The sequence below is a fragment of the Acanthaster planci genome, linkage group LG02 (assembly GCF_054643075.1).
Source record: "Acanthaster planci isolate LZ-2023a linkage group LG02, COTS_SCS, whole genome shotgun sequence".
Taxonomy (NCBI): Eukaryota; Metazoa; Echinodermata; class Asteroidea; order Valvatida; family Acanthasteridae; genus Acanthaster; species Acanthaster planci.
The window spans coordinates 12,656,178-12,668,340 of record NC_141778.1 but is presented as its reverse complement, the minus strand read 5'-3'; the positions used below and the strand labels follow the sequence as shown (position 1 = coordinate 12,668,340).

General features: G+C 40.0%; 1 protein-coding gene across 3 annotated transcripts in view; it reads left to right on the top strand.

Annotated features, from left to right (window-relative positions):
* The first annotated feature begins 3,193 nt into the window (after positions 1–3,193).
* Positions 3,194–12,163, top strand: part of LOC110980435 (periodic tryptophan protein 2 homolog) — a 59,927-nt gene continuing 50,957 nt past the window's right edge. The window contains exons 1-10 of one of the 3 annotated variants that reach the window (XM_087132866.1): positions 3,194–3,577; positions 4,892–5,020; positions 6,612–6,677; positions 7,153–7,265; positions 8,059–8,153; positions 8,848–8,947; positions 9,511–9,654; positions 10,664–10,799; positions 11,102–11,292; positions 11,957–12,100. In XM_087132866.1, coding sequence (XP_086988992.1) covers positions 6,660–6,677; positions 7,153–7,265; positions 8,059–8,153; positions 8,848–8,947; positions 9,511–9,654; positions 10,664–10,799; positions 11,102–11,292; positions 11,957–12,100 — 941 coding nt within the window. In that variant the 5' untranslated portion in view covers positions 3,194–3,577; positions 4,892–5,020; positions 6,612–6,659. Of the gene's footprint in view, positions 3,578–4,891; positions 5,021–5,213; positions 5,235–6,611; positions 6,678–7,152; positions 7,266–8,058; positions 8,154–8,847; positions 8,948–9,510; positions 9,655–10,663; positions 10,800–11,101; positions 11,293–11,956; positions 12,101–12,163 lie in introns of those variants that run through there. The other 2 variants (XM_087132865.1, XM_087132867.1) reach the window with 2 other exon arrangements.

Genomic DNA, 12,163 nt, shown 5'->3' with positions numbered 1-12,163 from the left:
TTCCTTTCGCCACAAACATTAAGTGCTTCGGGGTAAAATAATTACAGATCAAACGATACGTGCAACTTGCCGTTCGAATTGACGTCGAAATAGTGCACCTTTCAAGCATAGAAACTCTCTAGAAAAGCGCTGTTGCAATAATTTTAGGTAGTTAATAACTGTTAAGGTTTAATAAATGTTAGACTAATCTTTAAATTACCCATTATACCTAAGGGTAGAGTCTCACTGTGGACGCTGTTTGAGTTTTGCCGTTTCGCAATGGAGTTATAGTTCATGACTAGAACTGTACACAGAATGACCAACCATTGAAGAAATCGAAGCTTTTGCATGTTGAACGTTCTCGATTCTAGTGTTGACGTCATATATTTTGTCCTTTGGTGCAATGTAACCTCCTTATACCTATTGTATATAATGTCTGATACGCTTCATCTTTAATTTTATGGTTAAGATTTTCTGTCGTCTTATTGATTTGTTTATCGTGCAATCTTGTCCTTTTTTTCATGAAAAAAGAACATGTTTTCGAATATTAAATTTTGTGCAACTATGCTACTCTGGTCCTATAGCTTATACCTTAAATTTCGTAATGCATATGCGCTTGTGTCCCGCTCAAGTGTTGCCCACATCCATCCGATGATGTGTTCTTCAAATCACCCATTCTATTATCGTTCATCAACAGAATGAAGAGAATATTCAAAATCAGTAGAAAGTAAAATTAAGGTCCCTAATAAATCACAGTAATTGATCCGTGGACAGGACTGTGCACGAGTCGACTGACACACTTCGATAATGGTCCTTTATTATCTCTTTGTCAAGCAAGTCGGTTAATAACCATTGTAACTGATGAGCTCCAGTTTGTACAGCCATTATTCCTACTTTTAAGGACTGTGTTCCCCATTACTCTGATGGCTCTTATTACGTTATAGGGAAATGACTGTTGACGAATTGCAGTTTAAATGAAATAACAGACAGCTTGGTTGAGTGAAGCAATATGAGAAATATGGGGCTTTTTCACAAAGTATGGGCATTTCCATTTCTTCCCAGTGAAAAGCCGCCAGTAGATTAGCCCTTGTGAATTGTAATAAATCAGCTCACGTAGTCTATACATCGACCATTCCCCAGTTGTACTCAGGACTGCGTTGAAAGCCTCCTGTTAGTTTAGGGCAAATTCTGTGTCTCGTGGCCAGGGTACAAAATTTATGTTGTGTGGTGTGAGGTGTGTGCAAGAAAGGGCGAGGGGGTTGTTCTTGTAAAATGGTAGAACCACCCTTACGGTCTGATCATGATGTCACATGATAATGAGATAACACTCATGATATTCAGGATACGAAAAACTCATTAAATAGGCCTGTGCCTGGCGTCATAATAATAATAATAAAATACTTGACAAACACTTGAATTGACGCAGAAGAAATAAGTAAACAGAACTCTCCGATTTAAAGGAAAAGCCTACGGTTTTGTTTTGCTTATAAAATGCCAGGGCACAGTCCCTCAAGACTTCACCTCCTTTGTCACATTTACCTATGCAAATATGTCCTGAGAGCTTTACTTGGGTAATCTGAATTTCTGTTGAAGGTTTTGCTGATCAACAGTTCAGTGGAAAATGAATCTGTGATCTACCGTTGGAGCTTTTCCCAAGGCCTAGGCCTATAGCTTTATGATACGTTACGAGTTGAGACCTATACATACAGCTATCATTGAGTGACATGAGAGTAAAAATGCGATGGGACGGTGTGTGAAATGTTTGAATTATGTATAAGCCGCAGTTCACTTGCTTTCAGTGCCTCTCAGAGAACTTGATAAGTACCCTTAAGTTCACTTTCGCCCACGACACGTGCCATACCATAGAGTTGACTCAAGTCGGGATCCCTGTGATGTCTTCGTTTTTACTTTGGATACATATTGAGACTGTGCGCCGTCACTTGCTTCGCGCCCTAATGGTGTCCACTTATTGCTATGAGTTAAGTTCGATCCTGACTTGACAAATCTGCCAACTGTTTTTAAACTGCAGCGAATGGGCTCACAAGTGGTAAGCAGCCAATACATTGCTGAACTTGTTTTTGCGTCGTTCATACCTGCATTATAATGAACGAGTCTACAAGTCTGACTACTTTGATTGATGGAAATTCCGTATGCATCATGCAAGATCATGCATTTTTATGAATAGCTACATATCACCGACGAGGGGTCTGATTAGCTTATCCGTCAAGTCCGACTTACTGGTGACGTACTATGACACACGTTGTACAATAAAGGCTATCAAATGAGGGCGCCTTATAACTTATGCGAGCAGTTGCCGGCAGAGCGCGACGATAGCCTGCGGACGGATGACTGACTTGGAAGAGCAACGTAAGTCCGACTTGATTCAAGTCTAGCCATGGCCGTTTTCCAATAGTCAATTCGTCTCCGTCTCAGCTTCGTATAGGACACCAATCCCAGATTGTGGGCCGGAAGCGTATAACTTAAATTGAAATACTGTGGTGTTTGGTTCTTTTGCATCTTATTTGATCTTTTGTGGAACTATCAGACTTACTTTTGGGCATACAACCTCAAAGTCAGGAAGTAAAAAAAAACAGTTGAAGCCTTAAAATGGACTCCAAGTCGAGTATTAGAAAACGGCCCATGCCACGGTTGAAAACCCGAGTTTGCGTTGAGAACGTAGAGGGCACTGTCCACGTATGGAAATAGACGGACATTATAGGGTGCACTGAACTAATTCAAGCTCCATTGAAAATAGTGTAAAATCAACCAAGTTTGGAGCCCCATGGCAGGCAACTGAAGTCCCTGAGGCCTCTCAAACAAAAATCAATGTGCTGTTTGGTCCTTCAGATTTCATTTGATTTTCAATTTTTAGTAGGTTAACCAATGAATTTTTTAATTATCCGCCCAAAACAAACTCACCCCCCAAAAAGTGAATGTTGCCAAGCCCTCCCAGCGGCCATTTTTCAAATGACATCCCTCACCTTCCTGGGGCTCTTCTGACTAATTTTCAATCCCATTTTTGTCTGCTTTGCCCCCAGATGGGTGCCCCTGAATCTACAGAGATGATCCTGGGCCATACTGACACAATTCCACCATTTCCTGGCCCAAACAGACCCCTCTTTTCGAAACAATCTCTGGGGGGTACTTTTTCTGCGCCTCGGCCCGGCGGAGAATTTTCCTTGAATTGGGACACTGCACCCTTTAGGTCGTGCTCCCCGAAGAAAGCCACGTGAGAAAGCACATGCGCGCTTAATGTGCACACACGTATTTTTTTAACTCGAAGGTAGACCAGGCAGTACTACGCTAACCTGTTGACGTTTAGCTAAAGTATCCTTTGGGCAAACACTTTACAGTCGAGTACCGCTTCTTTTGATTTTTAACGTGTTTTGGAGGTGTTGACACTGTGTTGATGGTCCGTTGCGTGTTGACAGTAAATTAGTATGACCGCTCAGTAGTGGGTGTACACGTAACCTACATCATGTACTCTGTACACGTACATGCATGACCTGTTCTGTATCTGCTGCAGGCATCTACCTCCATGAGCGAAGTCAAGAAACTTTTTAAAAGTTGGAATATCTGCACAGGTATCAGGAATTAGGTGAGTTAAACATCATTCAACAATCGGGAGTAAATAAGTGTAGTAGGCCTAAAAGAATGGCAGTGCTTGGAGGACAAAAATAGAGACAAAATTCCTGAAATTTTAACGATAAAAATCATAAAGGAGGGGGATAGATATATGAGCCAGTATAGGGGGATTGTGGGCCCGGGCCCCATATGGGGACCCCATTTTTGTCATTTTAATCTTGTAAAACTGGTCTGTCTCCCACAGAATTAAAGGCAACGCTCTCTTTACTTTACTAACCCTATTTTTGGAAATTTGAAGTGTACATAGGCTAAGCCTTATCACAAATACTGCTAGATTTTGCATGATACATCATTACATGTTGTAGAACATGTAAAAAGGATTTGGGAAGGAAAAAGGAGCAAACATTGCTCCGTTTTCCTTCCAACAGTACCTTTCTACTATTGTGCAAAATCAACCAAGCAGTACATGTATTTGCAAAAAGGCTTTTTGAGAAAAAATGTGACTTTCCTATTGATAAACCAGCCATGCAAATTTGACTCCACCATGTGTTATGTGTAGAAACTCTCACACATGTAATTTCCCTCAAAACTCTGCCCTCTTTTCAAAACATGAACCTTTATTGAGCATGATGTCATAGTCATCTACCTCGGTGAATCCAAAAGTTAAAATGTAGGTCTCCCTTTTATTATGCATGTAGGAATGGGGTCCCATGTACAATCCCCGTCGGTAGGGCAGTAATAATGGAAGTAATCTGAATCTGAATCATATAGTTTGGAAAGGCATCCATCAGGAAGCATCACACCAACTTTAATACAAACATGTATCTCTTGTAATGATACCAAGGATTCCTCAAAAGTGCCCTAAGCACTGTACACGTAGCTCGCAAGCCTGAAGAAACCTGTTTAGTCTAGGTTTCTTCAGGCAGACGTGTGTCTTGGAGGAGTTGTTAATTTCACGGGGTCATACCACTGTGTCAGTGTGTGTTTTTTGAATCAAGCTTTTGTGGTGACTGATCCAATAGTTATGCAACTCCGCTTTCACTTCCAGAACTGTATCAGGTTTATACAAACCTTGCAGACAGCTATGTACTAACTCACGTAAACACATTTTGGCTGTTTTAATTTAATTTAACTTAAAAGAGCTGTGGCTTATTTATATTGTATTAATTTCTGTGCTGTGTAGTATCTTGAGGCATTTTCCCTGATTATGGGATAATCTCGTAATGTTTTCTCACTGGGCCATTAGACTGACCGATAAGGGAGTGTAAATATTCTAGTTTAGTTCATTTCTTACTTGAAATAAATTGTTCATTTTTATGTGTTGCAGATCTTGTGTTTGGTCTTCTGTTCGTCTGAGTTATTCCTTGATTTTTAGTCTGAGTGGAGCGGCACTAGGGTTTGCTCTGCGACAGTCTTATGGTCTGAAACCTCGTTACAGCATTGTCAAGAGCTATAGGTACATGTACCTCATGGTTGCTCTCATGGGAAAATATGGTTGAAACAGCGGAGTTTGCATTGCTGGACTGCGTTACTGTAAAAGTCGATTCAAAACACACATAGTGCTACGACCCCATGAAAATAACAAGTCCTCCAAGTTAAACGGAGTAGTGACTTGGAATTCGTCAAGTCTAGGCCTGTCAGCCGTGCCTACTTCCAAGTTCCTCCATGCTGTAAGTCACAACTCCGTATGACAGCCCTACGACTTTTTATGACTTTGTAACACTGGGTTTTTGAATGCAGCCCGGTTAGATCAAGTCAATGCTTATCAAGGGGAATACTGCAATCAAAAATCCCACTTTCTCACATATCTCAATTAAATTTTCACCAAAGATGCCATTCAAACCGATCCATAAAACTTTGCCCAACACTGTCAGCCTGTGGTTTTAAGACCGTGTTCCTGATATTTTTTATTGGACTTTTTTTTTTTTACTGGAGACCTTTGCTCACCTTTTCTCATTCTCCTGACCATAACAATCTAAATACACTTTGTATGCATCGCACTGCACTTGCATTGGGTTGGTGATTGACACTCTGTATACATCTATCAGTTTAACCATTTTTGGAGGCAGGGAAGGGGATGGGATCTTATTTTCATTGCGCGACTGTCCTGTGTGACTGTAAACAATGTCAGGTGCTAAGTCGGCTTTCATGTTTCATGTATTATTGCAACATTTCCAAGTGTGTGGATGAACCTGTAGACATATACATGTATCTCTTCACACAGCAATATAGCACAGCGTAGAGTGAGCACCCACCATATCAATCCTATTAGGTTCTACACATCAATCCTATTAGGTACTACATATCGATTCTATTAGGTACTACATATCAATTCTATTAATGTAGGTACTCCATGTCAATCCTATTGCAATGTAGGTACTACATATCAATCCTACGAGGTACTACATATCGATCCTATTAGGTGCTACATATCAATCCTACGAGGTACTACATATCGATCCTATTAGGTGCTACATATCAATCCTATTAATGTACATGTAGGTACTCCATATAAATCCTATTCGGTACTCCATGTCAATCCTATTAGGTACTACATATCATACATGTGCCTGGACATGTACCGGTCATGCACATGTATGTAGGTAAACAGACATTAAAAAGCCAATGTCTGCTTACATTTTTGAGGAATCATTAATTAGTGTCAACGCCAGTGATTACAGGTTGATTGTTCATTTTAACTCTGGCCTGACAATGCCTAAATGGAAAGATTTGTCCTACCATCCTTTCAGGACTGAATCTGAACTCCAATCTGTAAGAACGTAGGTCATTTTTGTCACAATATACTGTATGGGAAATAAGGCATTGTCATTGTCAATATCATTGTCTCTTCTTACAAATGAAAAAATTTGAAACGTGTTTCACATGTCACTGTTGATTTTACAAATCATGATGACATATTGATCTACAGGCAGTTACATGTACATGTATAGCATTTAAAAGAATTTCTCAAATGTTTTTGTCTTTTGTGGGCTGGATTTTTAATGTGCAGCTAATATGAAATTGATATCAAATTTGTCTTATGTCAGCTGTGACTCTACTGAAGAATTGGTCAACGGAAGAGCAGCTCATGCAGAATGAGGTTTTCATACAAGGTACTGTATCTGGACATGGACACGTATGTTGTCACTGAGAATAGAGGTTTTTTGCAAGATCAGATGTAATACGACGGGCAAAGGCATTTCAGGAAGCGTACCATGCCCATGGAGGCGTGCGCATTTTCAAGTCTCTGCGTTTCCATTTTCAGCTTCATGTTCGCCAGATTGTACATGGACAGAGACTTTAACGGCAGGCTTATTTCCATGCACATCTGTGTAAATTGAATACTGGCTGTCAAAAATCACATGACTGAAAATCCTCTGTAGAGGATGGAAGGCTGTCTTTTGCATGTATAAATGATCAGCAGCATCAAAATCTACAGGAGACTGCATGTTAACCTTTAATACGTGTGCATGTGCATGTGTGTTCTGAATGCCATTTGCTTGAGTTGAATAATTTTCAGATTGTGGTTATGCGGCATTTACGCATATTTTTGGTCAGATAAATTTAATTTCCCGTTGACTTTTTCAGTTTTCCAATCTGCTTGGAGCAGTGTATCGCCGTGGCAACCTTAACTTTAGCTCTGATGGGGATTGCATCATCAGTCCTGTGGGCAACAGGATCTCCAAGTTTGACCTTAAAAAGTAAAACAGAGGTTTTTTTTCTTTAGGAATTGTTCATTTTATCAATGAGTTATTCAGGTGTGAGATTTGCAAGCATTTTTCCTGATTTCATAATTTTTCAAACAAACTCTTTCAAAACCTGAAAAATCCTAAGTTCACCATTTAAAGTGTTTTTGCATTTATAAAAGTTGAGTTAGAACACAAGAAATGGTTGATCAAGTGCCTTGAGGTAGACACAAATGTATACACTGTACCATAGACCCTACACTGCTGCAGTGCTGTGGGGCCCTAAAAACCTCTGATGATTATTTCTTGGATGTTTTATTTTCCTCCAATCTCATCCCTGTAATTTTCCAGTTGTGCCTTGGAGGTATTACAAGACCAGTGTACGGGTACATGCACACATTTCTTTTGTCTCAGTGGAGTTTGGGAGATTCAGAACACTAGACATGCGTTTAAAGTAACTGCGTTCTAACATGTTGTAGCTGTAGGTTTGAACACATCCAAAGGTCTGGTTACTGTCTCACCTTGCTGACATTCCTTCATGGTTCCCTTCTCCTCTTGCATCATTTAGATTGGCTCATGAGTTTCTAATTTCAAGAACACAAGGGGGAAGATTGCAATAGTCTGGTTCCCCTCATCAGCACCCACCTTCTGATTGCATCACAGTTTTTTTCCCCACGAGAAGCTTGTTTAGAGTCCTTAGCTTTTTGTCAAATGCTTTTTGCCAAACCCTTGGAAAAAAAACATGAAATAGAATTTTAAAAATCCTGTGTAATAAAATGGTTGTATAATGTGGTTTTTTTTTTTTTAGTAACAAGTCTGAGACATTTCCTATTGAGGCACGGATGAACATCAGCTGTGTGGCGCTATCTCCAGATGGCATGACATGCATCATTGTCGATGAAGGTAAGGAAATATAAGTATTATACATGTAAGTATACAAATATAATATAAGTATATAGGGAAACACAACCCTTCTAGGGGCTTCGAGTGAACAGGGTACAAAGCACAAGATCTTGTGTGCCTACTTGTAAGACTTCAACTTGGCTCATCACTGACATACATGTACATGTATGTGTGACCAAGGATAGCCATGTCTCCGACGACCTTTTTCTTGAGAATTGCCACAGCTTTTGATGTACAAGTATGTGTACACGTATATGTAACTCTTTCCTCTGAGACATTTTGGCTGACTTAACGTACCAGTACATGCAAATGTAGCATAAATGTACATACGTACGTAAGCCAGCATGCACGTATAAAATACTTCAGTTTCAAATCCATCGAGTACCAATATTCATTAATCATTGATTTAGTGATTTTTTGTTGGAGTATTTACATACATTCATGAAGATTCTTGACTAGCCAGGGTGTCAGTAGGCCTCTTGATAAACTGGCATATCCAATTTCAATGAGATCTAAACTGCTTCAAAATCAAATCAGACTGGTGGATTGACTTGAGATAGTAGGGGTATTCGTGTAACAAGCTGACGGCCATGCCCTCTGGAGAATTTCAGTGAAAATTGGATTTGTTGGCGATTTCATGTGATACATTTACTCGTGATGTCAAATTGTATTGGCTGGGTTGTTTTCTGCTCAGAAGGTACAGCAATGTTATGCAGTCTAGTCAGCAAGACGGTACTTCATCATCTTCACTTCCATCAACCAGTTTCTGCCGTTAAATACAGCCCTGATGGAAAGTATGTAGACATTATCAAACACGTGACTAAAAACTGCATTGTCGATTTCACATAATACGTGATGTAATCTGTTTGGAAATCTGTTATTTGGGAGTTGCCTAGTCACCCTCTGTGCTCAGTTAATGGTGACACAGAATTAACCAAATGTTTTTCTTTGTTCTCATTTTCCATGAATTAAATCCAACATCAGCTGTTTTTGTTTGCATGTTCATATAGTCAATGGAACTTCAGAGTACCGTAACAGAAACAATTCCACATGTCCTTACTGTTCCTTAGACTTGATAGTTTAGTGTTTCCAACCAAAAGTGCTGTAAAGTGCGAGAGATTCACTTTGAACAACTTTTCTGTTCATAAGAATCACATTGTCTAATTTTTGATGTAGTAGTGTATTGGGAGACTTCTGTTCTTTTTGGAAATTGTTCCAAATTCGTCAAGTAGAAGTTAGGAAGTGAAAACCTTTTGCAGCTTCTCTACTGATGCTGCTCAACTTGAAAAAGACTAAGAAATGAAGCCCTCCACTACCCTTTCCAGAAAAATGGTCTATTTGTCTCACATTCCAACAGGAAAATTGCTCTGACAAAGGAGAGGCTTGCCCAGGTTTACCATGCGCCAGGAAGTACACGAGAATTTAATCCATTATTGCTGCATCGGACGTACTATGGCGCATATGACGATACAACATGCATCGATTGGTCATCAGATTCAAGGTATTTTAGTGATGTGATATACAGATGTGTAAATTATTTTGAAAAGTAAGAACAATTATTTGTTAGAAAGTAAAATCAGTGTTAGCATGTGGTAGCATCATCAAGCAGTGTAAATGTACTTCCTGAGGATGCAGAAAGTCCACCGAATGGCTTGTTGGCTCAAAGTACATGTAATGATACAGTGAAGACTTTCGGTGCCAATGCTCGCATATAAACGGACGGTGTTAATTATGTGGAATTACTGAAGCTTAGTAACCAGGTAATGGGCTCAGTAGGCACAATTTGAAATGAGCAAGGATGGCTACAAGGGTGCCTGCACAGGTCTGGGACCCAGTCTCTGTTATGTGTTTGCGTGACCGAGTAGACCTGCAACGCTCTGAGAAGACAATTTCTTTTGTTAGGAAAGTCGAGAACAGTGGTGGTGGAGTCGCAGGTACAAAAATTTGTCCCCATAATGTTTGGATACCCACAAACTCCATATTTCAACCTGTGTTTTTCCTCACAACCACGGAACAGAAGCAAAGTGGCACCATGGTTGTGGGAACATCTGCGTGTTACTTGATAATAAACATGGAGCAGATACGTCGTGGGGGTAATTTTTTGTTGCAAAATGCAATCGGGAATTTGTGTGCGTGTGATTATTGGTGCCTTGTTGGGTACCAGACCACTAGCAGACACCCAATAGGAATTTCATGCAACGTATATTTGGAATTATCTCAGAAAGGAGCAATTTTCCTTGTGTACTTCTGTTGCAAATTGAAGTATAATTGTGTAAAGGACATTTGGTCAAAATTTCAACCCAGGAGAGTTAGTCTGGTTTAATATATGGGAGTGATTTGATAGCTGCTTTTCAACATCAATTTTTAGTTCACAAATACAAAGGAAATACCCGACAAGGATACAAGGACAAGAAGTTAGCAGAAGTATTTGCCTCCTTCAGTTCTCACAGTCCATACTTCAAACCTCATCAGTTTCAGTAATCTGAAATATTGTTTTTTCTTTCTGACAGAGTCTTTGCGGTTGGCTCCAAGGACATGCACACTCGGGTCTTTGCTGTGTCCGACACGGAACAGTTGATTATCTACACGCTAGGAGGACACAAAGACTGTGTGGTTGCCGTCTTCTTTGAAGAAAATGCACTAGATGTATCCTTTAATTTCAACTCCATGGTTAAGTTGGGATGCTGCCTGTTGAACTGGTCAATCTCTTTGGCTGACTCCTGACGATGGACAGAGCATACTGTCCAAAACGTTGAGTACCACCGGTTCTTTTCAGAACCCCACATACTCAAAAAAGAGATACATCCATGGTGCTATGGCAAACCTATCCAGCCCACTTGCTATTTCCACCATGAAAAGCTTCAAATCTCATCCAATCTATTCCTCCTCTGTTAACAAAGGAATGTAGGATCTGACCGATTGATTTAACCTTAACTTCTTCATATCAGCTGTACAGTATTAGTCGCAAAGGGGAACTTGTCATCTGGGAATGTGACACAGACTTAAACGACCTTCAACCCCTGGCTTCGTCAACCAGTAAATGTAGCAACAAAGCTGAAAGATCATTATCAGCTGAACAAAGAGTAAAGGAGAAAGCAGGGGAGGATGGGAGTAAGGCACTCTACAAGAAGATAGCAAGGTACGATAGAGGCTGATACATGTATTAGGATTATGAAGCACATCATGCTGTACTTCACTGATTGGGGTTGTAGTGTGACCTGTTTTAGAGACTGAAAGAATGATTTATCCAAAGATTTTGTGCTAATCAACTCTCTGTCAACTGTGAAAATATTGTGGTTAATTTAAGACACTTAATCACTGCTGTGCAAGGATTCTGAAATGCTGTTATTATCAGATATTAATAATGGTTCATCCGGACCGGTTCCTGTCCTCTTCCTTGTGCATTTGCAGTGAAATTGGCCAGAAGCCAGATTTGTTCAATTCATGTACAGAGCCTGTGACTGAGAAGGATTAGGTGTACCTCTCTTGGAATGAGCACGTTAAGATTTGAGATCATATCAATGCAGGTTGTTCAGTTGGGCTTTCGTCAGGTTTATAGTTAGCTTCGCATGGCATTTCTGTGCGGACGTTGGGTCAGGGGTCGTGGTTGAGATAATTTGTGACATTTGTTGAGATATATACTTATACATTCATGGATATTTGTGAAGACAGACACAAAGGGTCATGTTTTGCAGGTACATTGACCATCGTTCATGCACTTCAAACAATTCAGTCATTTTATGTCATGGAATTACCTAATGTGACTGTAGTGCCCACATACTGGTGTTTTATTTCTTTTGCAGACATTACCTCAATAAGGAAGGTGATTTCACACAGTTGACCTGCGCTGATTACCACAAGAAGAATCACACGTTGGTGACGGGTTTCGAATCGGGCACGTTTCATCTTCATGAACTGCCTGAATTCAATCTCATACATTCACTCAGGTAGGTCAGCTGAAGACCTTCTTTTGTCGGATAAAGGTAAGTTTGGTCAACATTAGTGTCTAA